This window comes from Malaclemys terrapin, chromosome 3, assembly GCF_027887155.1.
Source record: "Malaclemys terrapin pileata isolate rMalTer1 chromosome 3, rMalTer1.hap1, whole genome shotgun sequence".
NCBI lineage: Eukaryota > Metazoa > Chordata > Testudines > Emydidae > Malaclemys > Malaclemys terrapin.
Window position 1 is genome coordinate 196,711,105 of NC_071507.1, and position 24,011 is coordinate 196,735,115.

A 24,011-nucleotide genomic window follows, 5' to 3' on the forward strand; every position below is an offset into this window, starting at 1 on the left:
GGGTTACAAGGACTCTGCCACACAGGAGACTGGAAGGGGGGTCCTCGAGGTCAGGTAGGCCTCTGGGTAAAGGAAGTGGGAGTGAGGACTAAGATCCTTTTGCTAGCCCAGTCCACTGGGGTAGTGTATAAGCCAGGAAAGTGCCTCACAATAGCAGGACCATCCCCCCTGCCCCTGATTACACCTGGATAGTGTGACCTCTCCCCCAGCCCAGCAGGTGGAGGGGACCTGGTACACACTCCCGGGGGAGCAGGGTACTGGCCAGCCAAGGGTGTGTGATCCCCCCCCCCCGGCCGGTGGAAGGGGCCCTAGCGTACAGGCAGAGGGGTGGGCAGGGGACCCCCCCAGCCCAGCAGGTGGAAAGGGCCCTAGCGCACAGGCAGAGGGGTGGGCAGGGGACCCCCACCCCAAGCCCAGCCGGTGGAAGGAGCCCTAGCGCACAGGCAGGGGGGCAGGGGACAGGCCAGCCCAGGGTGTGTGACGATCCCCCCCGGCCGGTGGAAGGGGCCCTAGCGCACAGGCAGGGGGGCAGGGGACAGGCCAGCCCAGGGTGTGTGACGATCCCCCCCGGCCGGTGGAAGGGGCCCTAGCGCACAGGCAGGGGGGCAGGGGACAGGCCAGCCCAGGGTGTGTGACGATCCCCCCCGGCCGGTGGAAGGGGCCCTAGCGCACAGGCAGGGGGGCAGGGGACAGGCCAGCCCAGGGTGTGTGACGATCCCCCCCGGCCGGTGGAAGGGGCCCTAGCGCACAGGCAGGGGGGCAGGGGACAGGCCAGCCCAGGGTGTGTGACGATCCCCCCCGGCCGGTGGAAGGGGCCCTAGCGCACAGGCAGGGGGGCAGGGGACTGGCCAGCCCAGGGTGTGTGACGATCCCCCCCGGCCGGTGGAAGGGGCCCTAGCGCACAGGCAGGGGGCAGGGGCTTGGTGCTGCGCTGCACCCTGGCACGGGGGGGGAGGGAAGAGGGGGCTGCAGGTGGGGCTTGGCAGCGCTCTCTGGGCAAAGCCCCCACCCCGGGAAACACTCGCACTAGCCCCCGGCTCCCGCGGGGGGAGCCGGCTGCACCCAGCGCGCATGCCCAGAGGCGGCGCATCCCTCGCAGCCCGCGCGCTTAGCGAGCGCTGGAATGTTTACGGTTGCCAGGGTGACGGCGTTGCCGGGCGCCGGGGCAGGCTGGGGACCGGAGCCGCAGCGCCAGGCGCCCGCTGGCCATGAGCGCCCATCCCGTCCAGGGGCTGCCCCTGCTGCCGGGCAGCGCCTTCAGCGACCCCACGGTGAGGAGAGCGCGGGCCCGCCCCCCCCCGGCAGTGCCCCCGGGACCCGATCCTCCCCCCCCCAGACCGAGCCCCCCGGGACCCTATTCCCCTCCCCCCCCCGGGCCCCGACCCTCCTCCCTCCACGGGACCCGATCCTCCCCCCCCCCCCAGACCGAGCCCCCCGGGACCCGATTCCCCTCCCCCCCCCCCGGGCCGAGCCCCCCCCCGGGACCCGGTCTCCCTCCCCCACCCCCCCGGACCGAGCCCCCCCGGGACCCGACCCTCCTCCCTCCACGGGACCCGATTCCCCTCCCCCCCCCCGGACCGAGCCCCCCGGGACCCGATTCCCCTGGTGCCCGATACTCTCCCCCAGCCGATTCCCTGGGACCCAATCCCCACCCCCCATCCCACCAGGATTCAATCCTTCCCCCAACCGGATACCCCTCGGGACCCGATCCCTCTGCCGATTCCTTCCCCCTCCTGAGCCTGGGACCGGATCCCTTCCCGAACCAAGACCCCCTGGGACCCGGTACCTCCAACCCAAGACCTGGTACCCCCGGCTGATACCCCCAACCCTGGGACCCAATTCCACCCCTACCCCCGGGACAAAAACTCTCCCGGGACCAGATACTTCCTCTCATCCCCCGACCCTTGGACCCGGCCCCGCCCGGGACCTGATACCGGTGGACTGATACCCCTGACCCTAAGATCCAATCCCCTCCCCCGGATCTGATACGCATGGATCGACATGCATGACCCTGGAACTCAATCCTCCCCTCCCCCTGCACCCCATACCTCTGATCTCAAGTAGGGTGACCAGATGTCCGGATTTTATAAGGACAGTCCCAATTTTGGGGTCTTTTTCTTATATAGGCTCCACCCAATTTTTCACATTTGCTGTCTGGTCCCCCTGATCTCAAGATATCGCCAGATGGATATCCCGGGACCTGATCCCCATGTCTTCTCAATATCCCTCCCTGGACCCAATCATCCTGCCCCCAGGACCAGATCTGCCCCCTGCCCCCCATGGGACCCAATATCCCCAGACTGATACCCCTGGGACTTCTAATGTTCCCTGGCACCTGGAATCTCTACCCCTCCAAGATGACACACTCCCCTGCACAGGATCCCCCCTCCCCTGGACCCAGTCCCCAGGACCTGATTCCCCCAACTCCAGAAACCTGATACCCCCAAAAGTAACCCCCAGTTCCCCTGCAAACCAATCCCCCACTTCCTGGGACAGGATCCCCTCGGGGACCCAATAACCCGAGAACAGGGAACCTTGTGCCCCCCAATACCTCCCATGGGACTCAGTACCCAATGACAACTGCTACCCCACGACAGGGATCCCTGTACCCACCCAATGCTCGAGGATATGGGACCATTGGTTCCAAATCGTCCTCAGACCCCCATTGGTCCTCACACCCTCCTTGATAGGGATGGGACCCTCATGAGAATCTGATATCCCCAGGATAGGTACCTCTGTGCCCCATGGGGCCTGATAGCTCTGTACCCTCCTGATATCCCCATGGGACCTGATACTCCATGATAGTGACCCTCTGCATCCCGATACCTCCATGGGAACCCAATGCCCCCCAATGGGCTGTAGTGTTCCCCAGATACCCTTCCAACTGCACTCTAACACACTGGTTGAATATCTGCCCCCCTGGCCCCTGATAGAGCCTGCGATCCCTGAAGGGATCTGATTCTCTCCTGGGCAAAGATCCCATGCTCGCTTGCTACCCCAGTGGTACCTATGATAACCCCATTACTGCTGATTGGATACTCCCCTATTCCTTTTGAAACTCAGTGTCCCGCAATGGAACTTAATTTCCCCAGTCGTCCTTGATGGGATCTGAGGACCCATTAACCACTCCTCTGCTTTTTTTCACATTTGCATGGATTATGATTTTCATGGAGACACAGAGCTCAGCTCAGCATGCAATTGTTGGCCAGTTGCATTCTGAGGCACACAATCAATCAGCCTGACAAGCCACTGAGAAGTCAGCTGTTCAGGGAAGAGCTGTCACTCCTTGCCCCCACACCGATCAGACACAGTTAAAAAGGCTTTGTCCCGGCTCTTCACCATTTAATTTTTTTTTCTCACCCTTGTTTATAGCCCCTTGAAAGTTTGAACCTCAAATCTAGTTCCTTGTCCAAATGTTTCTTTCCTCAGGCCTGTAGAAATCCTGCTTGCCATACTCAAGTGAGTCGTTTCATTGACATCAGCAGGACAACTGGTGTAATTCACAGTCACTTCTAGATTCGAAGGCCAGAATGGCCCGTTGTGGCCATCTAGCCTTCCCTCCTCTATAGGACAGGCCAGAGAACTTTGCTGAATTAATTTCTGTTTGAACTGGAGCGGATCTTCTAGCAAAAACATCCACCGCGAGCAGGAGTTGGCGAGTCGCGTTATTATTAAAGGGTTGCTCAGAAGTGCTGAGCTGGGGGCAGCAATTTGCACGAGGAAGGCAAAAAATGGTAGATGTGTTCATTGAGGGGGAGAATGGGCTAGGAACTGCACTGAAGTCAATGGTTGTTCCTTCAGATACTTGCTGGCGTAGCTGAGACCAGCTGCAGCAGCTCACATTTAGGGCTCTCTCTTTACATTCACATCAGTCATTGGGTAGGAGAGTCCTGATCTGGAAGCCAGATCCTCTTAACATCACTGGGAGTCCTTATGGGCCCGATCTGTAAAGGCAGTTAGGGGCCTAAGGACGCAGATAAGCACTTTTAAAAATTCCATCAGGTGCCTAGGCGACTGCCTTAGTGCCTTTAAGGGCTGCAGGATTGGGCCCCAATACACTGCAGTTTACTCTGTCACAGGATTGCTGTTCCCCGCTTTAATAGATAAGCGTCCTGGTTTTGTCTCAGCTGTCTTTCCCACAAACACCTCCACTTCGCCCAGGCATTTATTTACCACCAGGAAATGGTTATTCTGCAGCAAGTATAATATTGATGCAACTGTCCATTCACTTCTCTTAAATAAACCCTCTTGCTTCACTGCTGCTCTGTCCTGAGCAGCGCCGGCAGAGGCCACTGGATTTAGGTTTAAGGAAAAATGGGCAAGTACTTGGAATGCTATTGGTACCTTGGGATTAGAAATAGGATTAGAGGCTTAACAATTGGGCGTTTGTTCACATGCTCAAGGCTGAACTGATTGCAAAGATGGGGCGCGGAAGGAGTTTTCTTTCCATATACTGTAATGTGATGGTTCCCACCTCCTTCTATGGCATGGAATGAGAACGGCTCAACAGTGTGTCAGAGGCTCTATCCTGCTAAGGACAAATTGAGATTCTCCTTTAGATCTATCGACACTGATCTCCGGATTTCCAAACCAGTGCCTGCTCCCCAAAACACCTGTCCTCTCTGCAACCTCCTTTGGCTGAGTGGGACCAGGAAAGGTTAAAGTAATAATTGTTGCAAGAGACTACAGTAACATGGGATGCCATTTTTCAGGATATCTGACACCTTGAGCTGTTTTTTTGGTAAAAGAATTTACTTTGTGTATCAAGATCTAGCTGGTGCTAGATTGTATTTAATGGTTGAATTGCTTTCCTTAGAAATCGGCTTTCCATCGCTCCCAGACACTGGGCTATAGGAATGGCTTTGCCTGTTCACGGCTACCGACGATGGGGATAGGCAGGGAGCGACTCTATGTGAACCAGCTGTCCCAGGCCGAATTAGATGAACTGTCCAACAAGAGACCCACGCTGACCTACGGGCAAGCCAAGCAGGCCCCACCTTCCGACTTCATTCCAGCACATGTGGCTTTTGACAAAAAGGTACAGAGAGCCTTAGTTCAGGAGCATTGCTAGCCAAACCCAGGGCTGTGAGCCGTGAACGCCAGGGTCTGGGGAACAGACAGTATAGAATGTATTTTCCAGATGCTGTAGTCCTTAGTCATAGACAACTGACGTCTGGATTGAAAGAGGCTTTCTTTGCTTGCGAAGAGGATTACAGTAAGTAAACATTATAAAGCATTCCCCACGAGCTACGCAAGGACATTTCCAGTAGTTTAAAGAGAACTCGGATGAACTCTGGATGCTTCACTTTATAACAATCTCCCTGTAAGTCCCACCCTCTCATGTTCTCCTTGCAAAATTATGCTGGAGCTGCAACGGAGCCAGGCTCCTAAAGGGCCCATGCAAAGGGGGCATCTCCTGTTTGTCGAGCTGGGAGTTTATACCGTGCTCATCACCACAGTGTCCGTGTGCCTGTACTGCCCCATATAGACTTCCTGCATTAGTCGTCGTCAGCGTATCTGCTTCGGGCCAGGCTGTGTCCTTAAGGAACGTGCTGCACCACCCCTTGCAGAGCCTGGGAGGGATCATGCCCCAGCAAGTTGCAATCCCGTTCTGAGCTCGGAGAGCCCAAGGGGGAATGCGTAGGCTGGGCCAGCTTTTAGGGTGGCACCATCTGCTGCCCACAGCATGCCTGGCCAGCTCTGTGGGCTGGTATGGAGAAGCAGGCAGGTCCATGGCCCTAGCTACTCCACACCCTGGGATCTCATGGAGGAAACATTCCTTGTGCTTCGCCCAAGCACAGGAACTGTGATTGTGGCTGTACTTGGGTGACCAAGACAGGGCAGTCGCCTTGTGCCCTGACCCTCCCTCGCCACCACCTCCCCACGCCCAGTCTGGGTCTCGGTGTCAGTCTGCAGGGCAAATGCAACTGCAGGAGAGCGAGGCAGATTCTCAAATCCAGTAGAGCACAGGAAACCTCTTCAGTAGTGGAGCCAGAGAACATGAGAATGGATTCCCCTGTTGGCAGCTCGGCAGCCACATTGACTCTGAGAGGCTGAGCATATTAAAGAAGCTTGTGTATGTCAGTAAGCTCCACCAATGGGAACCGGAGAGCTCAGCAACTTGCTAGGCGGGGCCCCTGGCTGTAAAGGGCTTGGAGATCTTTTTGGGGGGGCAGGTGCTATGTTTATTCAAGGCACTTACACTCGGTCCCTGGGTGCCTCAGACAAGGGAAAAATTTACAAAAAATTGGGCTCTAGAAAAACCACCAGCAATGAAAGCTCCCCTGATGCTCTTGCAGTCAGTCTGTGGTCAGACTCTGGGGCCCTCGATGGCATGATAAGTACTAAGCCTAGTGGCCCATGTTGTCAAAGCCGAGGGCAAACGTTAACAAGACCTTTGATTAATGCCGTCACTAATGTCAGTTCCTTCTCTCCTTCTGGGGTCCTTCCCCACGTTGCAGGTGTTGAAGTTTGATGCCTATTTCCAGGAAGATGTTCCTATATCCACAGAAGAGCATTTCCGGATCCGCCAAGTGGGTATTTATTACTACTTGGAGGACGACAGCATGTCTGTCATGGAGCCCATCGTGGAGAACTCGGGTATTCCTCAGGGCAAGCTCATCAAACGCCAGCGGATACCCAAGAATGACCGAGGGGACCATTACCACTGGAAAGACCTGAATCGGGGCATGAACATCACCATCTATGGCAAGACTTTCCGCATAGTCGACTGTGACCCGTTCACACAGGTGCATCAGGGATGCAGGGAACTAGCCGAATAAGAGAATCCTAGGAGTTAGCGATAGGCAAAGCTCACTAGAATCCCTGCTCTGTTCCCAACACACAAATGAGTAAGATCAGGGATTCTCAGCCTCTTCCATACTGGGGCCTCACCCCACATAAGACCATGGGACAGGTGTGATGGTCACTCATGACCCCCTGACACCCATTTCTGATACTCCCACCCCGCAGGGTTGTGACAACACATTGAGAACCTGTGATGTAGCCTGATCTCTTTTATAGAGCTGGTGCAAACTGGAACTGAGTGACCATTGAAGTCAGTGGAGTTATGCCTGTTTACACCAGCTGTAGATCCAGTCCCTGATATGACTCTACGGTCGCTTGGTCGCTTATGTAAAATGAGTTGATGATGTCGTCCAGTTCCCATTTCAAAGTGTCTGCATCTCAAACCTGCCACTACATTTAGCATAAATTGGCATCCTGAAGGCCAGAACTACTAAGCCATGCAGCCCGACCCTTCCTTCTCAGCCCTGGTGGTGATCTCTCCAACTCAGGGGTCAGTTCCCTGGTGGGGAAGCTTGTGCTGCTGCTTCCCAAGCTGCCTGTGTTCTGGGCCAAATCTTGGTGACGTAGGCAGGCAAGCAGTCCCACTGGCTTCAGTGGCTCTCTCGGGTGAGTGCCGTGAGTGTAGAAATAGGGCTCTGCTTTCCAGAGCTGGCGCCTTCCAGGAGCATCGCAAATTAAACCAAAAAAGAGAGACTTGCCCTTTCAATTTGTAATAGAAACATAAAGGGACAAGATCTGAAGTCCTTCTTCAGTCTTTACTCCGGCAAAACTCCCAGGAGTGAAGCCAATGGGAGGTTTGCTCGAGTCTAACCGGAGGCAGGACTTCAAGATCTGGCTTTCAATGAGGTCTGAAAGGTCCGTGGAAACAAAGAGGCAACTGACAGTTAAAAACCTTTATGAATGATGATATGATCACAATGATCCCTTCTGATCTTAAAGTCGACGAGTCTATGATTATTGTACAGCACCTAGCATATTGGGATTGGGGCCTCTAGGTGCAACTGCAAACAGTGAGCTTACAGGCTCCTGCTGATACCCTCCCAAACCAGCCCAGAGCTTTCCTTGCCTCCTGACCCTAAGAGCCCATCGCAGCATTAATGGCCCAGACACTTTCCCTAGGTATTTCTGGAGAGCCAAGGAATTGAACTGAACCCTCCTGAGAAAATGATTTTCGACCCGTACACGGAGCTCCGGAAGATGCCCCTGCGCATGTACGTCACGCCGTCGAGCTTCGACCAGCTCAAACAGTTTCTGACCTTTGACAAGCAGGTGAGTGGGGTGTGGGTGCCTTTCCTTAGGGTGGGTCGTTCCCTGTTGTGTCTGTGATTCAGAGTGGTACTTATACGTGACTCTTGTGGGTGTCCGTGAGCAGGTGCCTCCCCCAGGCAGCTCTGCAAATGCAGTCCATACGTTGTGCAGGGGCCAAACACATCCTACTTCTCTGGGTGTCTGGCTTTGTCAATAAAGAAAACAATAAAAAGAGAATACAAAGTTCAGCTCTTACCTTCTCCCCAGGCTTGGCTGCTTCTAGAGTTCCTCCTTCAGAACAGCTCAGCCCACACTCTAGCTCCTCCTCTCTCTTTTTCTCGCTCCAGAAAGCCTTATGTCCAGGTAGGGTAATCAACCACTTGCCCGAGTGCGTCAGGGGCATTGACTGTTTGGCATCCGAAGACTCCTGATTTCACATCTGCTGTCATGAAAGGCACATTATAATCCAGCTCTGTGGCTAGCTGCTACCTCAATGGGTAATGATGTTGCATTGCAAACATCCATTGCTGTGTGATGATTTTGACCTCTGAGGCAAATAAACCACAGCCCCACCCGAGAGTAGCTATGGTGTTTAGGCAGCCTGATGGTTGAGAGCAAGATGCCTGCCACCCGTGTCTCCCTGTGATCTGGGCTGGAAGGAAGTTCTGTCATGAAGAGGTCACAGTTTGAGCCTTGTTGGATCAGCTAGTCCAGCTCATGAGGCCGGTGCTAGATTGTTATTCTCTAGTGTGTTGTCCAGCCTAGTTATCAATGTCCAAGCGCTGCCCTTGGGAACTGATACATTTCAGTGCTAGGGCATTTTCCCCAATATTTCCTTTGATCACTTTCTTCCCCCTCCTGTCCCCTGAACAACCCTGAATAATTCCTGTCCCTCCGTGGTGTTTCAGATAGTTGTAAATGGGTCTTCTCTCCCCTCAGCTGCTGTCTAGCCCAGCTAGTTTTGTTTGGTTCTCTTAGTCAAAACCCTCCTGCTGCCGAATCATTTCTGCTTCTCTTCTCTGAACTGCCTCCTTCAATGACTTTGCTGACCAGAGCCCATAAACCAGTGCAGGAGTTCAAGGCCAGTCTCACCAGTGCTTAACACAGGCCGACTGGCATCCCTGTGCTCTGGGCACGATCCTTCTGCATACACAGCCCCCAAATCACACCAGCCTAATCCGGACAGGGCATGTTTTAGTTTCATGTTGGGTTCATGGCCTTGCTTGGCTCTCCACCACCTGCAGGTCCTACGCTTCTACGCCATATGGGACGACACCGAGAACATGTTTGGCGAGAACCGGCCTTTCATCATCCATTTCTACCTGGCTGACGACACGGTGGAGGTTCGGGAACTCCACGAACGCAACGATGGCAGAGACCCTTTCCCGGTGCTGATCAGACGCCAGCGCTTGCCCAAAAGCTTTGTGGACAAGATGAGTAAGAGTCTGTGCTGGGGGCTTTACCCGTTTTCTGTTAGCCGGAAGAGAGAGAGAGAGAGTGTGTGTGTGTGTACGTGAGCATAGATGGGTGGACATCTGCGTGTCTCATATTATAAATATACTGTCTATGTAATTAATCCCAGGAACTTTTCTTGAGTTTACAATTTCTTTCCAAAAGAAACTATCTATTGGTTTTAAAACATTTAACCTTTTGCTGCCGATTTGCCAAAGGAAGTGCGACATCTCCAGCATTCCACCACTGGCCCACTGAAGCTGTTATACCTGTCACATACAGACAGGCTTTTCTCGTCTCTTGCTTTGTATGCGGTAATAAAGGCTACGTCTAGCTCACTGAGCTGCCTTTTCTACCCCTGATCTTCTCCAGAAACCTTCCCCCGCTGCGTGCTGGAGATCTCCAATCAGGAGGTGCTGGAGTGGTACACTGTTAAAGATTTTGCCGTTGGCAAGCCCATCACCCTCCTGGGGCGCAGCTTCTTCATCTACGACTGTGATGAGTTCACAAGACAGTTCTATTACGAGAAGTTTGGCATCACTGACTTCCAGCCGGTGGATGTAAAGAAGAAGCCACCAGAGGAAGTGCCACAGGTACTGGGAGAAAATTCACAGGGGGCGGGAAAGAAACCCATCAGTCTGTACAAGGCAAAGACCCTTAGGACTCCTCAGTGCCGTTAGCGTAAGCCTTTTAGAAATACTTTCTCCTAATGTTGTGTTGCTCAAGAGTGTCAGATTAAGGGGAAGCCAGAGGGAAAGACTAGTGTGTGTCAGCCAGGGCAGTAGGGCTGTGAGTTTTAACCTATATAGCAGTGAAGTACTGGATAGCTCTCTACTTCTAAGGTTAATTCCATTGCTGAATGACACAGCGGCTGGAAGACAAAACATCTGCTAATGCTCTGGAATGCACCTTGTGCCTTTTCCACAGTGTTGAGTGGACTTGTGGAATTTGCTTTGAGTCTGAGATTTAAAAACCAATAAACCTCATTAGATGGTGATATGAATAAGTCGCCACAGGACCCTACTCAGAGCCAAACTCTGCAGCCCTGACTCACAGAGCAGCAGTTATTCACATGTCCCCAGCGCTGGAGGTTTCTCAGAAGGTTGGATAAATGCTTGTCAGGGATGGTCTAGGTTTCCTTGGTCCTGCCTCAGTGCTGGGGTTTGGACTCGAGGTCCCTCCAGCCCTACATTTCTATGCGAGTAGAGTCCTACTAAAGACTCCATGAAAACTGAACAAATAACTCAGGCTTTTGGCCAAAGAGAGTACACACGGTTAAGTACAGGGGCTATCACCGTGATTCAGGGGGTTGGGTGAGCAGCTGGGCTAAGGAGACAACTGCAGCCCCTCTACACTGTACACTTGCACACAGGTAGGCACATTATTGCCGAAGGGGCCCATGTCTTTCTCAGGAATGTCCAGTACTGGCCCCTCGTCGGGAGAGGATACAGGAGTAGATGGACATTGATCTGTTCCACTATGGCAATTCCAGAGCGGCTAGTACTTTAATTGGGATGCCATTCCAGCAGCGGGGAAAGGCTTAACATCACAGCTCATGTAGGAAACATCTGGGTAGCTTGGTTACCTCCAACCAGCGGGGTGATCGGGTTGAGTTGATGAGTCAGTTAGTTTGGCCAGGTTCTCCGCTCTCGGGGTGGCTGCCATAGTACAGAGCAAATGTTATAGGTAACGTTTGCCAAGATGCCTAATGCCCAGATCCTCAAAGATAGTTAGTCTCCTAACTCCCATTGGGCCTACGTGATTTAGGAGCTTAAGTCACAGGATCTGTATTGTCAGCAGAATGGGTTCGTTGGCTTCAATCAGTTACAGCTTATAGGGTTGCTTGGAAAGGAAAGAACCCAGCTTGAACCTCGAGCTTGAGGCTGAATTGGCAGGGTTTGGAACTAGGAAAACAAACATCATTTGGCTGGAGCACATTCGATCTGGAGTCAGAGACAATAAACCGGAAACCCTGCAATGCCATCACTTCCCTGCCATTGCAGGGGCTTCTGGGGATTGGTGCACCTCTCTGCCTGGCCCATTGCAGGCTGGTATACTTTGATCTAATGCTGGTTGTTGGCTTGGGGAGGGGGTGGCCGGGGGGGTTGAGTGGAGATAAGAGGTCAGACTGGAGGACCTGCTGGTCCCTCTGGCCTTAAACTCGGACTTGTTCTTCCAGAGCATGTAAGACATAGGGCCAGCTGCTGTAACTGAAGTCATGGGAGGCCTGCTGATTTACAGCAGCTGAGGGCCTGGCCCATGCTGCCTGGCTGTACAGTCCAGCTTTGGGGAAAACGGCCTTGCCCGTGGGGAAGGTATTCAGCACTGGCACAATTCTCGCTGCAGAGAACGGTTGCCCGGAGCTGCTTCCTGACCCTTGTCTTTTTGTTAGTTGTAACCACGTGTGCCTCCTGTCTCTTCTGGGTGCAGATCATTCCTCCCTACAATGGTTACGGCTTCCTGGAAGACTCCCTGCAGAACTGCTTCTCCCTACTGCCACAGCCTCCCAGGAAAAACTTTATTAAGATGCTAGAGAATGACCACAAGGTGCTGCGCTATCAGGTTGCACTGGTAAGAGCTTGGTCCAGGAGTAAGCGCTACCTGGTTACATTCTCCAAATCAGAAGGGTTGGGGGAGAGGTGTGTTCTCGGTTAGCTGCCTCCAAGTGCTATCCTATGTTAATGCTACAAGAAAGATCTCCAGCAGCCACCAGAGAACATCCCTCTGCTTGAGGATGGTCACGTGTTCCAGTATGGCCTTTTGGACAAGCAGTAATAAAGGCAGAATAAAAGCAGGACCAGACAATACTACATGGGCCTGCACCACTCCCGCATTGAAGTCAATTGAAAGACTCCCCTTGACTTCAGTAGATTCATAGATTATAGGACTGGAAGGGACCTCGAGAGGTCATCGAGTCCAGTCCCCTGCCCGCATGGCAGGACCAAATACTGCCTAGACCATCCCTAATAGACATTTATCTAACCTACTCTTAAATATCTCCAGAGACGGAGATTCCACAACCTCCCTAGGCAATTTGTTCCAGTGTTTAACCACCCTGACAGTTAGGAACTTTTTCCTAATGTCCAATCTAGACCTCCCTTGCTGCAGTTTAAACCCATTGTTTCTGGTTCTATCCTTAGAGGCTAAGGTGAACAAGTTCTCTCCCTCCTCCTTATGACACCCTTTTATATACCTGAAAACTGCTATCATGTCCCCTCTCAGTCTTCTCTTTTCCAAACTAAACAAACCCAATTCTTTCAGCCTTCCTTCATAGGTCATGTTCTCAAGACCTTTAATCATTCTTGTTGCTCTTCTTTGGACCCTTTCCAGTTTCTCCACATCTTTTTTAAAATGCGGCGCCCAGAACTGGACACAATACTCCAGCTGAGGCCTAACCAGAGCAGAGTAGAGCGGAAGAATGACTTCTCGTGTCTTGCTCACAACACACCTGTTAATGCATCCCAGAATCATGTTTGCTTTTTTTGCAACAGCATCACACTGTTGACTCATATTTAGCTTGTGGTCCACTATAACCCCTAGATCCCTTTCTGCCGTACTCCTTCCTAGACAGTCTTTTCCCATTCTGTATGTGTGAAATTGATTTTTCCTTCCTAAGTGGAGCACTTTGCATTTGTCTTTGTTAAACTTCATCCTGTTTAACTCAGACCATTTCTCCAATTTGTCCAGATCATTTTGAATTATGACCCTGTCCTCCAAAGTAGTTGCAATCCCTCCCAGTTTGGTATCATCCGCAAACTTAATAAGCGTACTTTCTATGCCAATATCTAAGTCGTTGATGAAGATATTGAACAGAGCCGGTCCCAAAACAGACCCCTGCGGTACCCCACTCGTTACGCCTTTCCAGCAGGATTGGGAACCATTAATAACAACTCTCTGAGTACGATTATCCAGCCAGTTATGCACCCACCTTATAGTAGCCCCATCTAATTTGTATTTGCCTAGTTTATCAATAAGAATATCATGCGAGACCGTATCAAATGCCTTACTAAAGTCTAGGTATACCACATCCACCGCTTCACCCTTATCCACAAGGCTCGTTATCCTATCAAAGAAAGCTATCAGATTGGTTTGACATGATTTGTTCTTCACAAATCCATGCTGGCTATTCCCTATCACCTTACCACCTTCCAAGTGTTGGCAGATGATTTCCTTAATTACTTGCTCCATTATCTTCCCTGGCACAGAAGTTAAACTAACTGGTCTGTAGTTACCTGGGTTGTTTTTATTTCCCTTTTTATAGATGGGCACTATATTTGCCCTTTTCCAGTCTTCTGGAATCTCTCCCGTCTCCCATGACTTTCCAAAGATAATAGCTAGAGGCTCAGATACCTCCTCTATTAGCTCCTTGAGTATTCTAGGATGCATTTCATCAGGCCCGGGTGACTTGCAGGCATCTAACTTTTCTAAGTGATGTTTAACTTGTTCTTTTTTTATTTTATCCGCTAAACCTACCCCCTTCCCATTAGCATTCACTATGTTAGGCATTCCTTCAGACTTCTCGGTGAAGACCGAAACAAAGAAGTCATTAAGCATCTCTGCCATTTCCAAGTTTCCTGTTACTGTTTCTCCCTCTTCACTAAGCAGTGGGCCTACCCTGTCTTTGGTCTTCCTCTTGCTTCTAATGTATTGATAAAAAGTCTTCTTGTTTCCTTTTATTCCCGTAGCTAGTTTGAGCTCATTTTGTGCCTTTGCCTTTCTAATCTTGCCCCTGCATTCCTGTGTTGTTTGCCTATATTCATCCTTTGTAATCTGTCCTAGTTTCCATTTTTTATATGACTCCTTTTTATTTTTTAGATCGTGCAAGATCTCGTGGTTAAGCCAAGGTGGTCTTTTGCCACATTTTCTATCTTTCCTAACCAGCGGAATAGCTTGCTTTTGGGCCCTTAATAGTGTCCCTTTGAAAAACTGCCAACTCTCCTCAGTTGTTTTTCCCCTCAGTCTTGATTCCCATGGGACCTTACCTATCAGCTCTCTGAGCTTCCCAAAATCTGCCTTCCTGAAATCCATTGTCTCTATTTTGCTGTTCTCCCTTCTACCCTTCCTTAGAATTGCAAAGTCTATGATTTCATGATCACTTTCACCCAGGCTGCCTTCTACTTTCACATTCTCAACGAGTTCCTCCCTATTTGTTAAAATCAAGTCTAGAACAGCTTCCCCCCTAGTAGCTTTTTCAACCTTCTGAAATAAAAAGTTGTCTCCAATGCAGTCCAAGAATTTGTTGGATAGTCTCTTCCCCGCTGTGTTATTTTCCCAACATATATCCGGATAGTTGAAGTCCCCCATCACCACCAAATCTTGGGCTTTGGATGATTTTGTTAGTTGCTTGAAAAAAGCTTCATCCACCTCTTCCACCTGGTTAGGTGGCCTGTAGTAGACGCCTAGCATGACATCTCCCTTGTTTTTTGCCCCTTTAAGCCTAACCCAGAGACTCTCAACACTTCCGTCTCCTATGTCCATCTCTACCTCAGTCCAAGTGTGTACATTTTTAATATATAAGGCAACACCTCCTCCCTTTTTCCCCTGTCTATCCTTCCTGAGCAAGCTGTACCCATCCACACCAACATTCCAATCATGTGTATTATCCCACCAAGTTTCAGTGATGCCAACAATGTCATAGTTGTATTTATTTATTAGCACTTCCAGTTCTTCCTGCTTATTCCCCATACTTCTCGCATTTGTATATAGGCATCTAAGATACTGGTTTGATCTTTCCTCCCAGTTTTTTCCTGACTCTCCTTTCTCTCTGCCAATATAGCCCACACTCCCTCTTGTTTCCGACTCATTTCCCCGGTCTCCATGTTCCCCACTTACCTGTGGGCTTTGCTCACCTGTCCCCGTCGAACCTAGTTTAAAGCCCTCCTCACTAGGTTAGCCAGTCTGTGTCCGAATAGGGTCTTCCCTCTCCTCGAAAGGTGAACGCCATCTCTGCCTAGCAGTCCTTCCTCGAATAGCATCCCGTGGTCTAGGAAGCCAAAGCCCTCCTGGCGACACCATCTTCGCAGCCAGGCATTCACCTCCATGATGCATCTGTCTCTGCCCGGGCCCCTACCTTTAACAGGAAGAATTGAAGAGAATACCACCTGCGCTCCAAACTCCTTCACCCGTGCTCCCAGAGCCCTGTAGTCACTCTTGATCCGCTCAGTGTCACACCGCGCAGTATCATTTGTGCCCACATGGATGAGTAGCATGGGGTAGTAGTCAGAGGGCCGGATAATCCTCGACAATGCCTCCGTAACGTCTCGGATACGGGCCCCCGGCAGGCAGCATACCTCCCGAGATGAAATGTCAGGGCGACAGATGGGCGCCTCCGTCCCCCTCAGCAGAGAGTCTCCGACCACCACTACCCTACGTTTCCTATTCGCAGTGGTGGCAGCAGACTCTCCAGCCTTAGGGGTACGAGGCTTCTCCTCCTTTACTGTAGGGAGTGATTCCTTCTTTCCTGTATCAAGAAGAGCATAACGGTTACCTATAACCACGGCAGGAGGGTTCGGAGCAAGGGTGGAGCACTGCCTGCTGCCAGAAGTAACCAGCTGCCAGCGTCCACCCTGAGCCATCTCCTCCTCCACCAGTGGTGTATCAGCAGTCCTGTGTACTGGGACAGCTACCTCAGCTGTCTCCACATGGACACTGTCGAGGAATTGCTCGTGGATACGGATGCTCCTCAACCTAGCCACCTCCTCCTGTAGCTCTCCCACCTGCTGCCTGAGAGATTCCACCAGCAGGCACCTTTCACATTGGATGGTCCCCCCAGCCTGGATATCAGTAAGTGGAAATTGCAAGTTACAGTCTTTGCAAAACCACACCAGGATCTGGGTAGAGGCATCCATGCTCAGGCGCTCTGTCTGGCTACAGGCACAGGTGGAGGAGACAGTAGCAGTGCTGGCACAGGTGTTGCGGGTCTTCCTAACCATCGTAAGCCTCCCTCTGTCAAACTCCCGTCTGCAGCCCCCTGTCAGCTGAAAGGGTTGTTTAAGCGAACAGTTAGAATGTAGTTGCTTTATAGGTATTAAGGGGAATCAAGAGAAAACAGATGGAACTGGCAAGGGACCCTCGCCCCCTTCCTGCTCCCTTCCAAACTCCCTTGCGAAACTCCCTGTTAGCAGCCCGTGTTCGCAAAGCTCCCTGGTCGCTTGTGCGCTGCTTTATAAAGCCCTGGCCTGTATGAATGCCCCGCCCACTGATTAAGGCTCAGCCACTTACCAGAGGCTTCTAGCTTTCAAACCTTCCTTTGAAGCTCACAGCTTCCAACTGCCAGCCACAGCACACGGTCCTTCAAACAACCAAAACAAACAAACAGACTGGTGTTGGATCAATGCTCAGATGAGTAGTATTGCAGCCTGAACCTGACTTTCATCCATCCTTGCCCCCCACGTCCATGCCACGTTACATCATCTTCTTCCAGTAACACCTGCCAGCACCTGTGCACCCTGCCCCCTCCCCCCCAGGGCTAATCCCAGCTTCAGAAGCCAGCTGTGGTCCGTTACATCAGGACTGTCCAGCGGTTTGCAGGCTTGGAAGCTGGCGAGGGAGCCCAGCTGAGAGCTGTGCTCTTCACACAGAAGCAGCTTTTGAGCTGCCATGTGCATGGCCTCTGCGCTGTAGCAGTAGTTCCTATGCTACCCTTGGGTCAGCTGACATCTGCCCCTCCCAAATTCTAAGGGGGATGCCATGGCTGTTCTCTCTCGTTGGCTGTATTTGTTCCTGAAGGCCATAGTTTAGAGCTCAGATCAAAGCTAATTTTAATCTAACCACATAAATCCAGTGGCGTGCTCAGCGGGTTCTGTCTTGTGGTTAGGAGCTGGGATCTGTCCAGCCCTCACGGCGGTACAGACTTTAATTCTACAGCGAATCCTTCTTTGCGTGATGAATCACTTCATACAGGATACGCATTGCTCCTGGAGTGCTGAACATAATGAGTGGACCAGATTCTGCCACGGTTAGGCATGCGGAGCAGTACCTTGAGCTGGGAGTAGTCCAATGAGCCACTGATATCCCGACGTTGAACGTAGTCTGTGGTTTTATTACAGTGCAGCAGGCTGGTTACTCCTCTTGCCTTCTTTAGGCAGGGGCTCGAACCAAGTGCTGTAGGTGTTTAGACAGGTGTAAAAATGAAAGCTCCAGGTTCGGTCCTTGGCCGCTTGGGGGTGTATAGGAGTAATCTGTGAGTATCCAAGAAAAGCAGCTAGCTTTGAATGTCCAAATATGTGTTTCCTGACCACACAACCCACTCCGGTCCTTCTCTTCTCTAGGAATCGCCAAACCCTGAGGAGAGAAAGCGCCAGTTCATCCTCTCCTATTTCCTCTCCACTGACATGATCAGCATCTATGAGCCGCCTGTCCGCAATTCAGGCATCATTGGAGGCAAATACTTAGGAAAGACCAAAGTCCCCAAGCCAGGCTCCACTACAGATAACCCTGTTTACTATGAGCCAGCGGACCTCACCATCGGTGCCATGGTTGAAGGTAGATCTGGAACTGGCTCGATGGAGCCATTAGAGCATCTATTCTTTAGAGCAGGCTCGTTGTTTTAAATGAGTTTTCTGATGCACTACAGGGGGAGATCAATCTAAGTTATGCGACTTCAGCTACGTGAATAACGTAGCTGAAGTCGATATACTTAGATCTACTTACCGCGGGGTCCACACTACAGGATGTCAACGGGAAACGCTCTCCCATTGACACTCCTTGCGCTTCTCGTTTAAGTGGAGTACAGGAGTCAATGGGAGAGTGATCGGCGGTCGATTTAGTGGGTCTTCACTAGACCCGCTAAATCAACTGCTGATGCATCGATCGCTGCATGTCAATCCCCCGGTAAGTGTAGACAAGCCCTTCCTTTTTGCACAGATATTGCACACAACATCCTCCGCCTACAAACTGTTAGTTCTGGATCAAGTGTAAAATGCAGCAGATGGTGGGAAAATGGTGTAGTTCCATTCATTTAGCTGGTCCTCTCATATATAGAGAGAGAGCACTATATTTTCTTGAGCATGTGTGCAGCTGGTGTTCTGGGGTATGCCAGCATTCTAAGTGTTAATGCTGGAGCACTGGGCTAGATGAAATCCAGTAGCCTAGGTCATCAGTTCATGCATGGAGGAAAATAACCCAGATCCTGAAGCATGTTAGAAAATAGACAGTGTTAAATGCATAATTCCTCTGGGCCCAATCCTGAGGCCTTTACTCAGTGGCTCCTGACATAGGCAAAAAACACCCATGGAATTCATGGAGATCTTTTCCTACACCAAGATAATAAAAAACTGCGTGAACTGCTCTGATTTGGCTCTGACATTGCAAGTTCCTCAGGGCATGGACCTTGTCTTCTCCTGCATCAATAACATGACTCGCCCATACACAGGAGTAACACTTGGTTTGCTGTCGCTTGCCCAGTGTTTGGCCACAGGTTTATCATCACCGATGCTGACGAGTACGTCTTGAATTACATGGAAAGCAACGCCAAGAGTTTCCCTGCAACAACGCTGCAGTCTCTGCGGGATCACTTTGCCCCTCGACGAACGGCAGTGCAGGCAGCGGAGAGGTAGGTTTCAATGGCGAGCACACGAGAGGCAGTGAGAGCTGGGGTTAATAAGTCATTCAACTTTTAGCTGGTCAAATGGCTATTATTTATTTGCCGTAGCTCCCCTAGTGCTGTGCGTTCTAGTGCAACGTTGCGTAGAGTGTCATTAACCAATGGGACCACGCTCTAGCCTGTTACTCTGGGACTGCTGGCTAATGACTGATCAGCTGATTGTTCCACTCTAGGAACCCCTCCTTGGGCACAGAGAGAAGGAATTCAGTCTATGCAAGGTACCAATAAGGCTGCTTATCTAAGAACTGCTGAGCTGGGGCTGCCACAGCCCGGGAGCCTGAAATCTCCCTTGGAGCATTGGCTCCTCCCTGAGGCCTGTAGCAAAGATTTGTCTTCAGCACTGCTTAGGAGCAGTTAAGTAGTCCTCCTCCTGTGGAGGACGGCAGCGCTCAGTAATAGTGCTGCTCACAGTACCAGCACCAGCCTCTTGTTGCACTCTGGCTAAGAGAAGCCTAACTGAGAGTTCTCTTACCGTTGCTATTAGGTCATTTGGGCCATTCCTTGGCCTGTAAAGGATGGGACGTACCCTATTGTCTAGGGTTCAGCCTTATTTTATATGACCTCCCTTCTCCTCTCCCTGGGGCTAGGGCTTCCATCCCATTCCTTGGGAGACCACGCCACAACACCGAGCTGTTGTGGGCTCCAACCACTGATTTTTATGGCAGTGCATAGAGGCTCCAGCTGAGAATGGGGCCACTTGGCACTATATGAACACACAGAAGGAGACAGTCCCTGCTCCAAAGAGCTTACACTCTAAATAGACAAGACAGACAAAAGGAGAGAAGAGAAACAGAGGCACAGGGGGAAGGGGCAGAGCTGGGCAGAGGCCTCTTGGCCCCTGCCTTCCAGCCCAGTGTCCTGTCTACCAAGCAGGTGACCTTGTTATTCAAAGGAGCGTGTCTTTGGAAGCCTACTACAGGCAGTCCTTGACTTTACGACATTAGAGTTACAACGAATGGCACTTATGTTTATAAATTGTCATTGTGCTTCGACTTTATGATGCCTGTTTTGACTTTACAACTCTCGATCCAACATTGTTCCTATGGGAAATTAGAGTTACGATGTTTTTGACTTAAGACAAGATGTTCAGGAACCAATTGTGTCATAAATCCGAGGAAGAACAGCTGGCCACCAGAGATTTTAGTTGGTGGAACACACGAGAGAAGGACTTAGCTCAGATGTGTCAAGAGTGACTTCTGCATGCAGTCATTTCCCTCCTTCCTTCCTCCACAGCCAGTCAGCAGCGGGGATGGGCAGGCAGGAACTGGAAGAGCTAGTGAAGCAGGTTCAGGAGCAGCTGAAGCACCATAACTACTTGATTAACAGCAGCATGCGGGAGGCGTTCCTTCACCACGACAAGGATAGCTCCGGATTCCTTGACAAAGAAGAGTTCTTTGCCCTCTGCAACCGCTTCAACCTGCCGGTCAACGACGCCCTGGTTAACAAGGTCAGGAGGCAGCGTGGTCAGCGTGTGTGAAGTTCGGCTTTTAGCCGAAACGTTGACCTGGGAGCCACGTAATATTGCACACAGCACTGTCCTCTCTCACTTGCCTCGGCTCTTCCAAAGGCCTCTCCATTTACAGAAGGCAGCCAAGCCCAATTGCTGGCAGTGCCCCATCCCCAGGCAATGCCATGAACTAGACTGTGTGCTATCGCCCCCCACCCACCCGGAGCATCTCTACTCAGGGCCCCAGAAGCAGAGGAGACCCACACATACAGTCTGGCAGTGGGGCTAGGAAGAGGTGGGAGAAATTCCTTCAAACCCTGAAGAGAAAACCACTTCACCCCAGTGTGTGTTAAACAGAAGCCGGGGGGAGAGGGGGAAATCCAATCCCATATAGGCCCCAAGATAGCACTGGAAGCCAAGTATTTAGCCTTCCTCTACGGGTATGTTGTCATGGGCACCACAGTCATTCCTCCTGCAGGGCAGCTTCTGATCACCCATTGCCTTTGCATACCGCATCCCAGTTGAATTGCCAAGAAGGTATAGTAAGCCAAAGCCTGCATGGCATCTCCGCCATCTCCACCTCAGGCCTCCGCTAAGGCCGGATAACCTTATGGGCTTAGCGAATAAGGGTAAACGGCAATATAGCTATGGTGCCATGAGCAGAAGCCAACAGAGATCACAGGATGCCTTGCAGGAAACAGGACTGAGAACCATGCGTGTGAGGGAAGAAACCAAACATAGTTGAACACAAATGTTAACTTAACTGCTGCGTCTGTTAGAGATACAAGTGCAGAAAACTTTTCCAGCTGAAGAAATGTATAAGACCTGGGGACTATGTGCCCCGTTTTCTTAATAAAATTAGCAAAAATTAGATTGGATGGTAGCCAAGGGATCAAACAATGCATTTGAGTTAGACTTGTTTCTTTGGTATTATAGTAAAGGCAACAAGGTTATTTCATCACCAGGGCCCTGCTGTGCTAGATTCTGCGAGAGATTCTTCCTGCCATACCCAAAATAATGGGAGAAAGGAGGGATTGTTATCACATGGGGGAACTGAGATTCAGAACAGATTAAATAACGTGCCCTAGGTCACCCCGGCCAAGGCCAGGAATTGAACCCAGCTTTGAGTCCTAAGCCAGGGCTTTAGCCCCAGGACCTCCCCTCCAGTCTAGCTGTATAATACATAAGGTGCCTAGAGCCCTAGTCTAGATAACAGAGCCGCAGGCTAAAAATAGACACCAAGCAGCAGCTAATGCTTACCTCCAAACCAGAAAAGAATTAACCAACTATGCAAGTGACCATGAAAACAAGGTGACAAAGGGTGAGTAAATCTTTCAAAGGAGTTATGATAATCCCATGGTGTTAAAGAGGAGACACTAGCTACCCCATTAAAAACTCTACCCACTCCCTAAAAGCCCCCAGGGATGGTAATACAGCCAGTGCCAGTTCATATATGCTGTTCCCTCTGCCGCCTTTAGGCAGGGGCTAGGAAGCTGCTGCCACAGGGAAACGGTTCCTTAGGAGCTGTGTCAGTGGGACCTTCTGTGTCTGGACAGCAGAGGCAAGGGGCACCCATGTGGGTCCCTCTCAGTTCCTGTGGATCCCCCGAGGTCTGTAGGTGAAGCGGGGGGGGGGGGGGAACATTTGGCTTCTTCCTGCTAGAATGAGGAGGAAGCTGGGTTGAAACTTCATGGGGCAGGTAACTCCTGAGTGAATGGGGCTATTTATTATAAGGGAAAGTTTTCCTCTCCTGTAGGTAGGCTGCTCCCTACAGGGAAGAACAGGGCCCTTTGCCCTGGCCCACAGGAACTTCTCACTGGAGTTATCGTTTAGGGAAACGTGACTGTACTTCTCCCCTGTCCTCACGCTGCTGTTTCTTTTCCAGCTGATCAGCCTGTGTTCGCATGGGGAGAACCAGATCAGTTACCATGACTTCATCAGAGCGTTTTCCTGCTGAGCAGCCCCCGGAAGGGGAGACACAACCCAGCCAACTGTCCCAGCTGAAATGACGCATATTCAAAGATTGTACCTCTAGACTCCCTCCCCCCGTCGCTTCATTGCGCGCTGCTCGGCCCTTCGGCACCAGGTCACCTCATCTCTGCCCCACTTACCTTCCTCCCTCACTGAGCTCAATGTCCCAAATGCGGGGCCTGCAAGCAGAGCCTGTAGAAAAAGCTTCATTTGTATTAAAGAAATGACTCCACATCGTTCCAGGTTGTCTCTTCCTGGGCTCTGAGGCGGGACGGGTGGCCTGGATGGATTGAGAGCTCCAAGCCTTTCATACCGACTGCCCAAGGAGGACTGACAATCTCCCGCGAAGCAAAAAGCAACTGGGTACCATTTCAATTTATGATGTTGCTGCAGAAGGGCCTAAAGGCCCCAGCCATGGAGCAAGGCCCCACTGTGTGAGGTGCTATGGTATCCGAACCCCGGCAGCCATGTCTGCTGTGAAATGGCAGAGACGTGTGTCTGCTGTAAATACACCCACCAAGTAGCCTGAATAGCTGAGGATTAAAGCAAAAGATCAAATAAATAGCATTCTGCTGGCTTAAAACAGAATTTAATGCTGCGCTCTTGTGCGGTTCGTGACAGCAATTCCCGTAGAGGCAGGCCCCTGGCAACAGCCCTGCTGGGCTAGATTCTGCAGGAGACTCTTCCCGCCATACCCGAAGTAATGGGAGAAAGGAAGGATTGTTATCCCCATTTTAACACATGGGGGAACTGAGATTCAGAGCAGATTAAATAACGTGCCCCAGATTATGGAGAATGGATATAGATACATATTCTCCTCCCACCCCTCCCACCACCCCCGCCCCCACACACACTGGATAGTCTCTCACTTTATTTGTTCTACTAGAAAGGCTGGTCCCGTGAGGAAGTGATGCTATTGCCTGCACAGTGCTGTTTCCCTACAGCGAAGAGAGAGACATGGTTGGGGTGAGTTTATAGCACTCTCACTGTTTAAAAAGTCTGGTCGCTCCCCCTTACATGAAGAAAGCTGCCACAGACCCACCCATCCCCATTGTGCCGTAGGTCAGCCAGCCAACTGCACCAGTGAGGAGCAACTAGGACAGAGCCCGTGCAGGTCTCCACCATTAGGCACCCTTTCTGAGCAAAATGCTTATTTTATCCGTCCCTTTTCGGGGTGGGGGGAGTGAGGGTTCCCATTTCCTCTCAGATACTTGAGAATTCCAACACACAACCACACACGGGGCTCAGCCACACACTGGATCCCACCCTCTAGGTTACGCTCTCGCCTTCTGGGGCTATCCGTGTCGTTCTTTATTCAGAGCATCGATAAGCCCACCACTGGGCCATCTCCGCTCCTCTTCAGCTTCTAGAACCTGCTTCCAGCCCTCCTCACCCGTAGGCCCAGAGCTGCAGCCCGATCCCCAGCCTGTCGTAATCACTGAGAGTCTTTCCATGGACTAGGGTGACCAGATGTCCCGATTT

At 51.4% G+C, this 24,011-nt stretch overlaps 1 protein-coding gene across 1 annotated transcript; it reads left to right on the forward strand.

Annotated features, from left to right (window-relative positions):
* Window positions 1-1,160: 1,160 nt before the first annotated feature.
* EFHC1 (EF-hand domain containing 1) lies at window positions 1,161-22,761 on the forward strand. Its single transcript, XM_054021354.1, has 11 exons — window positions 1,161-1,271; window positions 4,817-5,038; window positions 6,462-6,749; window positions 7,927-8,076; window positions 9,300-9,492; window positions 9,880-10,100; window positions 11,938-12,078; window positions 17,778-17,991; window positions 18,913-19,060; window positions 20,345-20,558; window positions 22,444-22,761. Exons 1-11 carry the CDS (start codon window positions 1,209-1,211, stop codon window positions 22,513-22,515), a joined length of 1,926 nt encoding a protein of 641 aa, XP_053877329.1. The 5' UTR covers window positions 1,161-1,208; the 3' UTR covers window positions 22,516-22,761.
* The last annotated feature ends 1,250 nt before the right edge of the window (window positions 22,762-24,011 follow it).

What these genes read in the sequence shown, in the direction of transcription:
- EFHC1 (XM_054021354.1), top strand. Translation starts at nt 1,209, where the DNA reads ATGAGCGCCCATCCCGTCCAGGGGCTGCCCCTGCTGCCGGGCAGCGCC. An exon ending in GCGCCTTCAGCGACCCCACG is followed by an intron (nt 1,272 to 4,816) that starts GTGAGGAGAGCG and finishes TGCTTTCCTTAG; the next exon opens with AAATCGGCTTTCCATCGCTC. An exon ending in TTCTGACCTTTGACAAGCAG is followed by an intron (nt 8,077 to 9,299) that starts GTGAGTGGGGTG and finishes CACCACCTGCAG; the next exon opens with GTCCTACGCTTCTACGCCAT.